Raw genomic sequence first — 10,479 nt, 5'->3', positions numbered from 1 at the left:
AAGTCTAAGGCTGGCAAGTCGAGCTGATGTTCCACTAGCCTTTACTCATTAAGGGTGCAATGGGTCTTCTTATAGGCTTCAGTAGACATACTTAACCAGATCCAATATAGTGAATAGTTTAGTAAGACCTACCGGCACGTGACAGCGTTCCAAAACTTTTGTTTGATATCATACCCAGCATGTCTGTAGCGCCTAACGGACCATCGGTGTTCATGCTGGCTCCGAGTTTCATACATCCTATACATAGGTTCGTCCTATACAAGGTATGCAGTCTGGGCATTCAAGCCTGTCGTCAACCTGGCTCGGCCAGAGGATATATAATACCGCCTCAGGGACCAGCCAACTCATGTCTATGAAATCTATAGAATAGCCTTTCAAGTCATTATTATCCGAATCAAGCATATCGTAAGCCTTCGATTGTTTCTGTCCACAATGGCACCCTCATTCGAACTACTCTTCAAACCGTTCAAAGAACGACCAGAATGGCACTTCACCAAGGCTATTCGTACTAGGAGCCTACATTTCGTGGCAGCCAAAGACTACTTCCAATTGAGTACCTGGCTTTGCATTGGCGGCCTGCTTCAGACAGCTGCTGTCGCGTACTTCGGCTTTCGGGCAACCATCCCAGTCATAGTTCTCCTTGTCCTACGAACAATCGATCATCTCTCCATGGCCCTCGGCATAACACATAATCGTTATATGGACGGAGCTATCCGCAAGAAGTGGGGCGTCCAGCTTCCGCATGCAGACGGCACCTTAAGCTCGAAGCCTGCCGATGAATCTGTTGTCGTCTTTTTCGTTGGTCAACAAGTAAACCATCCCTTGGGGTTTATGGCACCAGGCCTCACTGAAAACCGGTACTATCAAAATCAGATCGCCAAGGCGCTGGACGACTACTATGATAAGAAAGGCTTGTTGGGTTGGTCGCAGTGGCAGGGTACTACCGAGCATGCCAATAACATGATAATGTTCATCATGTATTGGAAGAATATCGAGAGTCTTCACAACTATGCTCATGGGCCTGAACATATGGCGGGTCTGCGATGGTGGTCGCAGGGTGCCGGCAAAAAGTATCCGCATCTGTCTGTCTTCCATGAGACATACATAGCGCCCAAGGGGCACTTTGAGAACATCTATCTCAACTGTAAACCACTGGGCTTCGGCGCCACAACAGTTCCGATCTCCAAACCTTCCGAGGATGGCAAAGAGAACAAGTTGGAATGGTTGATGCCCATAGTGGATTCTAAGCGGGGACCGCTGCGCACTTTCGCACGACGAATGCTGCGTGATGATTTGACGGCGCACGAGAAAGAAGACAACGATATATGGGATAATACCGTGTAAGCTACCTTGTAAATTAAGCCAATCACACTGCAGACCAGCAGAATGAAGAAATTTGTATAAAATCACACAGCTCCCCTTTCGCAGTGGGTCGTATGCCTATGTATTGAGTCAATACCCCAGTAAGTATGGTCTACCGGGATAAGAAGTACGAGGAGAACCTCTAGGATTATTCACAAGCGATTGAACCCGTTGATGGAGATTTAATTGATATCGATATAGTCTTGTTGAATAGTATGTGCTAGGTATGCAGGTGATGTTTCAGGCGAAGTTGATGTCCTTGGGACTTTGTCAGATATTGGTCACGTAATCGCCCGTCCGAAACCTGGAATATCCCCATGTGCAGGGATGAGATCATGCAAAAGGTAACATCAAGATTTTAAATACCGGCGGATCGTATCAGGGTTCGGGCTCGGGCTGTTATTACTATGCGATCCGTCAGTTGTCGGCTGGTGCGACAACTCCGTAGAATCTAGGCCTCTTTAGCTTTAAAGACACAAAACGAAACGAAGCGGGTTATTTAAGGTGGATGGTATTTTAGATGGACACATTTCTTGCTGCTTAGAACATAAATTGCATTACCTTTCATTGGCATGAGAACACGATAGTTTCACTCCTCTCATACCAACTCCCCTAGATCTATGATCAATCACTGATCATGGCCCCTCAACTTGAAATTGCAGATCTCCTTGTCGATAAACCTTCGGCGTCGTCACGGTTGATGATCCTTGCCCTGTGCGCTGTAAGAACCCTCCTTACAACTGAATGGAAATAGAAACCTTGAAGTGGTGAATGTGACTAACATTTAGTAGGTCGCTGGTTATTTTCTGTGGTCTGTGATTTATAATCTTTTCCTCAGCCCTCTTCGAAAAGTACCTGGCCCGATACTATGGGCAATTTCACCTCTCCCTCAAGCTCTCATGCAATTTTCCGGAAGGCCTCATAAAAAGGTCCTCGCCCTACACCAGAAGTATGGCGATGCGGTTCGCACTGGCCCACGATCGGTCTCGTTTCTCAACCCTCTGGCATGGAAGGAGGTGTACGGCCATCGCAAGTCAGGACAGCCCGAGAATCTCAAGGACCCTGGGTTCTTCAGAGATGTCAGCCAGGCGGTCATTGCTGCGGATTCGGAGAATCACAGTCGAATGCGTCGAATACTTGCGCATGGCTTCTCAGCACAAGAGATGAGCAAACAGGAACCAATGATTCGTGGTTACATCGATCTCCTATTCGAGCGTATGAGGGAACACAGCATCAGCGGTCGACCTGTGGATATGGCCAAGTGGTATAACTACACTACGTTCGATGTCATTGGAGACTTGGCCTTTGGAGAATCATTTGGCTGTTTAAACTCATCAAGCTACCATGCCTGGGTGGCTATCATATTTGATCAATTCAAACAGAAACAGATTTTACTGCAGATCCGAAGAGCCTATCCGACCCTTGAGTCCCTCATCAGCCCGCTTCTACTGTTGTTCGTTGCTGATAAGATACGGGAACACACACAACTTACAGAGACTAAAGTTGCAAAACGGTTGTCCCTTGGATCAAATCGTCACGACTTTATGGACGCCATGACTTCATCCGATACAGACGGAAAACAGGTACGCTTTAATATCCACGAATGCAGGGGTGATATGCTACTGCTCACCAGTCAAGTATATTGATGTCCCGTCAGAAAATGACCCTCAAGGAGCTCCATCACAACGCGGATTTATTGATCATTGCTGGCTCTGAGACCACTGCGACAACGTGAGTCAATCCTTGGATATGGCGCTACGAAGATCGGGAATACTGACGGATTAATTATTGTAAAGGCTCTGCGGCGTGACATACCTGCTCTGCACGCACCGAGACGTTTTGGATAAATTGTGCAAGGAAGTACGATCGACGTTTGACACTGAAGCCGAAATCACTCTTCTCAGCGCACAGAGGCTGCGATATATGGCGGCAGTGATCGATGAGGGTATGCGCATATACCCAGCTGCGCCTGCTTCAGTTCCCCGCTTGATTCACCGAGGAGGCGAGGTGGTCTGTGGAAAATATCTTCCCGAAGAGGTAAGTAGATGACCGGATTCCAAACGTTGACAATCGTCAAGCTGACCCTAGCGAACTAAGACCATCGTCGACATTTGGCACTGGTCCATGTACCATAACCCAAGTAACTTTGCGTTGTCAGAGTCATTCATACCTGAGCGATGGATGGGTGACCCGCGTTTTGCAAACGATAAGAAGGACGCTTTCCAGCCCTTTTCCACTGGAGCACGGAACTGTCTCGGAAAAAAGTACGTACATGCCTCGAGGCTTCGTGAGACTTGCAGAATTCTAATGAGTCTTAACAGCCTTGCATATGCTGAGATGAGATTAATTTTGGCCAGGCTTGTCTGGAACTATGACATTTCGTTGGCTGAAAAGCAAGAGACGGACTGGATGCAGAATCAGCGGATGTTCGGCTTGTGGGAGAAGCCACCCTTAAACATACGCCTGAACCCCCGCAAGATTGATTAAGTCTTCTGGCTGAGCGCATCTAGGCCGAGACTATGATTAATTTAAGAAAAGCCACACTCTATCCTAGGACGGCCCCTCGCCAACTGTCATGAGATCATCTAATCGAAGTTCTGCCGACAATTCTGTGATATATCAGGATAGGGCCACTGTTAAAACAAACATCTTTATATAAAGCATTGATGGCGGGTTGACCTATGATGTTTTATATGTAAATATTGGGTACCTAGGTAGGTAGGTAACTTATCCCGTAATGATCTTGGCCGGGAACAATACCTGATCAAAGTGGAAATTAAGATAGAACAATCATGTCTTAGCCGAAATATATCCCATTGCTATTGAAATAAGAGCATGATCACTTGCTATTCAATTTTGGCCCCCAAAGTATCTGCGGACGGTTGTTTTCCTGATTGTAAAAGACAGTTCTGGGGTGATATTCTGTCCTGTTGTGACCTATGTGGACTTTTGGAAAAGGGGGCTGGAGAATGTCACTGGAGATTACATCGCATACATGATATCGAGTAAGATAACGTCTTCATTGTCCTTATAGGTTGGGTTGAGGAAGAAGGCGCAACAATATACAGCCTTTTATTGAACTAAGACGACCAACAACTGGAATATTACACGATGTGAGATACATGGAGCCAATAGGGGTTCGTGGGTTCATAGATACGGCGGCATCTATTTCGGCATCCACAAAGTGGCGTAAGTCATTTCATGTGCAAAGTTTGCTCGATGTTGGACGGAATATATTTCACATGCATGTTTGTTGGGCTGAATAACCCATTCTAGGTAAATAGGTATGCATGTCTTGGTACTCGTCTTACACATCCTACCCACACGGCCTTGTCGCTGTGAAAGGTTGCACCTAACCAATATATATACCTTCATGGCCTCTCGGCTTGCAAATTCTTCAATTCTCTAGAAGCTGAAGCAATATTCACTTGGTACACCAAAAGCCGTTCATTATGGGCCTAGAAATTCGGGAGAAGGGTCAAGAATCCGAGTCAATGGACTCACCTTTGACAAAGTTGACTTCGGATGGGACACCGCTCTTATACTTCAACCCTAATCCTGATCAAAATATCAGCTCATTCCCACAGTCTGCGATCAACAAAATCCAGGTTTATGTACCTGATATGTTCTCATCGATCATGTCTGCAAAGCCTACCGTGAATCCAAATTATTTCTCCGTGAAACCTCACGCTGATGCGTGGCTTGCAAGGTACGTCTACAAACTGAAGTCTAGGTAGATTACCTAGTAAACATTTCGGTCTCCAAATTAGAGCAAACTGATATTTCAAATAGGACATTTGGACAAAGTGGAAAATGGGCGACTAAAAACTCCAAAACAGACTATGCGTACTTAGCTTCAATGTGGGCACCAACATGTGATGAAGAGGCTCTACGAACGATAGTTGACTGGATGCATTGGGTTTGTTCTCCAATTTGACATGACATGAGGTGAAAAGAGTATATGCTAATTCCAATACCTTAGGCATCCTATTTCGACGACCGTATGTGAACTCACTTCCACGCTGGATTGTAATTATCGTGGCATACTAATATATGGTTTACATTAAGAATTTGATGAAGGACACCTCAGCAAAGACCTTTTGGCAGCACGAGAGGAGATTGGAATTGCTATAGAGATAATGGAAGGGACACAAAAGCAGTATGTCCCTGAAGAAAGTCCCATAAGATATATATTCCAAACAGCATGGGAACGTATAAGAAAGGTACCATTCCATACCTAACTTTCACAGAAAGGTCTGATGCTTCTAACATATACGCTAACACTATACCAACAGAGGTCATCTGGAGGTATGTTTATAGGAAGCATTCAAATAGGAATGACATTTAGTACTAAACTGTGGAAGAACTGCAACAGCACTCGAAGGAAATGCACAAAAGGTTCTTTGATGGTCTAATTGAGCAAGTAAGAGCTACAGAAAGCCAAAAGACTTTGGCTCTCAGCATAGAAGAGTATCTGCATTTGCGGAGAGGAACTATCGGTATATATCCGGGTATCTCCCTTATTGAGTAAGATGACAGTTCAAAGTCCTACTGAACGTTACTGGGCGGAGCTCTAAACTTACTAACTCACAAATGTAGGTATGCCCAAGGAATAGAACTTCCTCTGAATATCTTGAAACATCCTTCTCTGCAAGAATGCATGTGCGTCTCGGCGGATCTCGCACTTCTGTAAGTGGTCCCCCCAGCGGTAACCACACAAAAAAGCAACACGTTCTAATACCATGGAAGTGCCAACGATATCTTGTCGTATAAGAAAGATATAGTAAGGCCCCTTAACAAGGAATGGCTTGCTGTTTATACTAAATCTTGTTACCAGGCAATGGGCGTCGATCAGAATATCATCATACTCTTGATGAATCAGGGATTATCCGCTCAGCAAGCTCTGAATAGGATTTCCGACATGATCAATGAATGCTATAAACGGTATTACGTAGCTCTGGCCAACATGCCGATCTGGGGAGAAAAGACAGACCGGTCTGTGCTCCGGTTTGTGGAAGCATGCCGCGATGCAGCACTGGGGAATCTACACTGGAGGTAAGCTGAATGGCCACAACTGCAACTCCTGACGGGGTTGGAATGCTAACGACACTATTCGGTAGCTTCAAGACGGGTAGATATCTGGGGAATGGTGGCAGCCAGCTTTACGAAACACGAACACTAATCATCAATTAGGCAATCTAGGTGTTTTGTACATGATATCTACCATATGCCTTGTTAGAATATTAGGTGGCTGGAAGCCTATGGTCCTACGCGGTGTATCTCAGGGGTATGTGTACTATCTATGGACCTCTACTCAGGGCTAGTAACTCAACCTTCAAATGCAATAATGACACTCATAACCTGCGTCTGTCTCAAAATGACTAGATTTCGACTTTAATAGCAAATTTGGAAATTGGCAGCGTGGCACTCACATCCCCCTATTCTTGACCCCTTGGAAATCAATAAGTGAATTGGCCCTTGGCATCCCGGTTCACTGTGGGGCGCTTTTCTTTAGTGGCTGAGTACCCTAAGCCACAGCGATTATCCACCAAATTTTAGCGAAGAAGTCACTAAAAGGTCAAAACCTTAGCTTCCAGAGACTACCTAATTCGGCATTGATTGATTAATTACTACCCTCCTACAAGGTAGGAATAGATTCGCATTGAGCAAGAGCCTAGTAGCTGTGAAACCTGATAGTTCTCTTTGAATTCGACATTGTCACTTTGTTAATTGATACAACTACCAGGTATGTATACATCATCTAACGGTATCTAGATTTCACTAAACGCCACAAGGGGAAACGAAAAGGTGAAAAGGGGATAAGTGCCACGGAAAGTTAACAAACTCGTTTCATTAAAATATGAGTTTTTTGCCTAGCTCTATTCCCAATTATTCCGTGTTTCTGATTCAAATCGATAAACTAGATACCTAGGTATCTATCGCCTCTCTCGTAGGCTACTCCTCGGCCGGTGATCAGATATGACCCACTGAGCCAATCCTTCTAGAGCTGTGTCTGCATCATAACGGGAACTAGCTTTAACTACAATCAATTTCTGTACAAAACCAACTCCACCGGTTCCCATGGATGGAGACATCTCTGTCAGAAGTCCGTTGACGGCTGTAACCCGACGTTTCAGCTTTTTTTCATTGAGTACTTCAGTATCGCTATCGAACAAGGGTTTCCCCTTGGCCATTCTGAAGATTATGCATCCAAGAGACCAGAGGTCCGCCTTGTGGGTATACGAGTACCGAGAATCGATGTTAGCTACTTGATGCTGGCCGTCCTCGACATCCCAACGTTGAACCACTTCTGGAGCTTTGTAACCTGGGGTGCCGATATTAACGGTTGCTAGCACTGTAGTTTTTCTGTCGGAAAGTCGTTTCGAAATCCCGAAATCCGTAATTTTAACCTGAATCATTCCTGGTGAATTAGAGACGACCAGGATATTCTGGGGCCCTATTAACATATATTTCACCGTGACGACTAGCAATAGAGACGGGGAATTACCTGAGGCTTCAGATCTCGATGAACAATACCGTGATCATGCATTATTTTTAAACCATTCAGTAGTTGCCTTGTCGTTTCCTTGATGTCTTTCTCCTTCCAGGGACCCCGCCCGAGGTTCTGTTCCAGATTACCGTATTCGACGTATTCCATTGCAATGAAAAGATTATGCTTGTCCTCATTCCATCCAAGGAATTCAACAAAATAATCTTGGTTTTTCTGACCGACTTAGATAAACCTTCTAGTAGACATATCTCAAGGATCCGTCCATACCTTTGATAATATATGCGAAGACGATACCTCCGCAAGGAACCTATTTCTAGAGTTCAGAACTTGCGGGGTTTTGGGTATCCTTTTGACGACCACACTTCCATCCCCCTTACCTAGACATTTCCTCGGGACTCTATGAACGAATGCTTGTCCCGTATCGTTGATCCTGTTCTCGTCTTTGGTAAGAGACTCCTTGATCTTTTTGATTCGGAGAGCTATATAGCGTTAGTGATGGAGTCATGACAGATATTGACTTATACATCGCAATAATTACCCCTAATCAAAGTTTCGTGCTTCAACACAAATACTACCTTCTCGACATCAATGGCCTTCACCATAAGACCATTTCTAGAGTGTTTGTCTTTCAAGTCCTTCACTTTCTGAAGTACCTGGTGATAGGTGTCTTCTGTCCAAGTGAATTCTTGCTCCCAGCCGTTCTTCTTATCCCAGTGAGTCCATTGGTATAGGGGTCGGGAAAAAAAGGGCAAGGTCTCAGGGTATGCTACCGAGAGCAAAAGAGACGCTCTAGCATAACTGACTCCTCGTAATTCCTTTAGAATTTCAAATGTCTGAATAATGTCTCCAGTCTTGTCATAGTGCTTATAGGCTTCTTCGGTACGCTTCTTAACCGTGGCGTCGCTGTTTCTATTTATTTGTTTCGCATTAGCTACGTGTGCCTCCTTTTTAAGCGCAGTGCCGCGTTTCCTGAACAGAGTTTCATATATCAGTTCTCAGATACTATCGTTAATTTACCGAGAGTGAAATACTGTATCCATTGGTCTAAATATATCAACTCCTCCTTTGTCAGGAACCGCTTCTTCCGATCTTCAAGCCTTTGCGGTATGGACACAAACCGCTCTTTCTCAGCCCGCTGGTATACATCACGAATATAATTGGGATATCTATCAAGATGGGCTTTGAACTCCTCGGTGGTGATGTTATTAGGCAGTAAATTCTTCATAGAATATAACTGCCTTTTTTTGTCGTCGTCGTCGTCCTGATCATCAGGTAGAATACGGCTTGAAATATTCATGACTGACTCATTTATCCACGTGTAAATGCGAGTAGGAACACTGAAGAGGCTCCATAGACGAGTAGCCATTGAGACAAGAGTGACTTTTCCGCGGATGAGAACCAGACAGAGATAATGTTTGCGATTTGTCGCAGCTTCCGGAGCCCATGTTCACATACCAAAACGGTGAGTACTGGGGATTCAATGGGCTTCATATAGCAAGGCTCTGATGAGGCTCCTTAGTTTCGTTATTCTCAACGTTATGTCAGTTACTCTGAGTGGCGTATGCATATGCAGGCCTATCTACTACGTTGCCTCCAGCCTGCCTACCTACCTACCTGCCATATCGTCGCTTGAATACCTCCACATACTTACAACTCCCGGTCATATAGTATAAGACCCTTTTTCGGTGTGGGTTAGCAGCCCACTAGCCTCAATATCATCAAGGTAGACGATGAAGCGTACCAAGAAAATAAGACACGATTAGGCAACAATCACTAATTAGTTCAGTATGCATGTAATATTGTCCGCATGACATGCCCGTCCTTCGGTGAACTCAACCTCCCTGTAGACTGCATATGTAAGGTCTATCCGTGTGTTGGGGTAACTCTTGATTTGTTGCATTCCCCGTGCCATCGCCATTCCCGTGCGTATACATGCATAGTCGAGTTGGCGTGCGAGATACGTATTTTCTCAGCTAGCCTCGAAATTACTAGGGGCAAAATTTCCCGATCAGTTGTAGGGGTCCCTGTTAGCTGAGTCACAGAAAGGTAGGTACACAATGATAATATGTACCGTGTTAACACCCAAGCCTTTCTCGAAGGGCGCGGACGCCCCTTTTATGTAGTATCTCGCTTAGCAATGCCCCACCAGGGCATTGGCATCAGTCGAGAGATGTAAATCCATGGCTGGCTGCAGCGCCGATTCCCCTCTTCTCTTTTTGGTCCTTTCACTTGATAGGTAGGATTGATATCTTATATTCCGAAGGTCGTATGCAATCCGACAGCTCGCTTGGGCTAAACCCCGAAACTGAATACCGATGTAAGTTAGGTAAATAAAAGGGATATCGTTCAGAAACTTAACATTACCTAGCCGCAGATTTCATCGGAGTAAAGCTTTTCTCGGAATGGAGACGAAAAGAGACCTTAAGGAAGCAAAAAGTCTACAGGCAGGCGATGGCTGTGAAATTAATAAGATCCATTATGTTAGGGGGCTTGGATTAACCCCACTATTATAATCTATGGGTAGGTAGGTACTTGCACTGCCCTCTAAGGCAAACTCGTTCCTATTGAGCAACATATGTATATCACATCTTACGAGTTTATGCTTT

General features: G+C 44.9%; 4 protein-coding genes across 4 annotated transcripts; 3 read left to right on the top strand and 1 right to left on the bottom strand.

Annotated features, from left to right (window-relative positions):
- The first annotated feature begins 21 nt into the window (after positions 1-21).
- Positions 22-1,537, top strand: F4807DRAFT_439329 (uncharacterized protein). The gene has a single exon (XM_047999191.1). The coding sequence runs from the start codon at positions 433-435 to the stop codon at positions 1,342-1,344; it is 912 nt and encodes a 303-aa protein (XP_047851004.1). The 5' UTR covers positions 22-432; the 3' UTR covers positions 1,345-1,537.
- Positions 1,538-1,999: 462 nt separating this feature from the next.
- On the top strand, positions 2,000-4,125 carry F4807DRAFT_470224 (cytochrome P450 monooxygenase; the record flags this gene model as incomplete). The annotated part of the gene is made up of 6 exons (XM_048002787.1): positions 2,000-2,083; positions 2,154-2,945; positions 3,020-3,093; positions 3,159-3,399; positions 3,460-3,626; positions 3,684-4,125. 6 exons carry the CDS (start codon positions 2,000-2,002, stop codon positions 3,847-3,849), a joined length of 1,524 nt encoding a protein of 507 aa, XP_047851003.1. The 3' UTR covers positions 3,850-4,125.
- A 664-nt stretch (positions 4,126-4,789) lies between these two features.
- Positions 4,790-6,555, top strand: F4807DRAFT_470220 (Presilphiperfolan-8-beta-ol synthase; the record flags this gene model as incomplete). The annotated part of the gene is made up of 10 exons (XM_048002786.1): positions 4,790-5,071; positions 5,155-5,281; positions 5,345-5,363; positions 5,431-5,585; positions 5,658-5,670; positions 5,727-5,889; positions 5,962-6,051; positions 6,112-6,145; positions 6,200-6,417; positions 6,483-6,555. The coding sequence occupies exons 1-10, from the start codon at positions 4,815-4,817 to the stop codon at positions 6,553-6,555; spliced, it is 1,149 nt and encodes a 382-aa protein (XP_047851002.1). The 5' UTR covers positions 4,790-4,814.
- A 638-nt stretch (positions 6,556-7,193) lies between these two features.
- On the bottom strand, positions 7,194-9,318 carry F4807DRAFT_439326 (kinase-like protein). Its single transcript, XM_047999190.1, has 5 exons — positions 8,905-9,318; positions 8,412-8,842; positions 8,141-8,352; positions 7,871-8,086; positions 7,194-7,811 (listed from the first exon to the last, which is right to left on the bottom strand). The coding sequence occupies exons 1-5, from the start codon at positions 9,237-9,239 to the stop codon at positions 7,299-7,301; spliced, it is 1,707 nt and encodes a 568-aa protein (XP_047851001.1). The 5' UTR covers positions 9,240-9,318; the 3' UTR covers positions 7,194-7,298.
- Between the last annotated feature and the right edge of the window lie 1,161 nt (positions 9,319-10,479).

Source organism: Annulohypoxylon truncatum, assembly GCF_022578515.1.
Source record: "Annulohypoxylon truncatum strain CBS 140777 unplaced genomic scaffold F4807scaffold_34, whole genome shotgun sequence".
Taxonomy (NCBI): Eukaryota; Fungi; Ascomycota; class Sordariomycetes; order Xylariales; family Hypoxylaceae; genus Annulohypoxylon; species Annulohypoxylon truncatum.
The sequence above is the reverse complement of the archived record's forward strand: the minus strand, read 5'-3'. Positions and strand labels throughout refer to the sequence as shown.

Coding starts and splice junctions, on each gene's coding strand:
- F4807DRAFT_439329 (XM_047999191.1), top strand. CDS start 433: ATGGCACCCTCATTCGAACTACTCTTCAAACCGTTCAAAGAACGACCA.
- F4807DRAFT_439326 (XM_047999190.1), bottom strand. CDS start 9,239: ATGGCTACTCGTCTATGGAGCCTCTTCAGTGTTCCTACTCGCATTTAC. Junction 8,353..8,411: donor GCACGAAACTTTGATTAGGG/GTAATTATTGCG, acceptor AACGCTATATAG/CTCTCCGAATCAAAAAGATC. Junction 8,087..8,140: donor CTTCGCATATATTATCAAAG/GTATGGACGGAT, acceptor TAAGTCGGTCAG/AAAAACCAAGATTATTTTGT.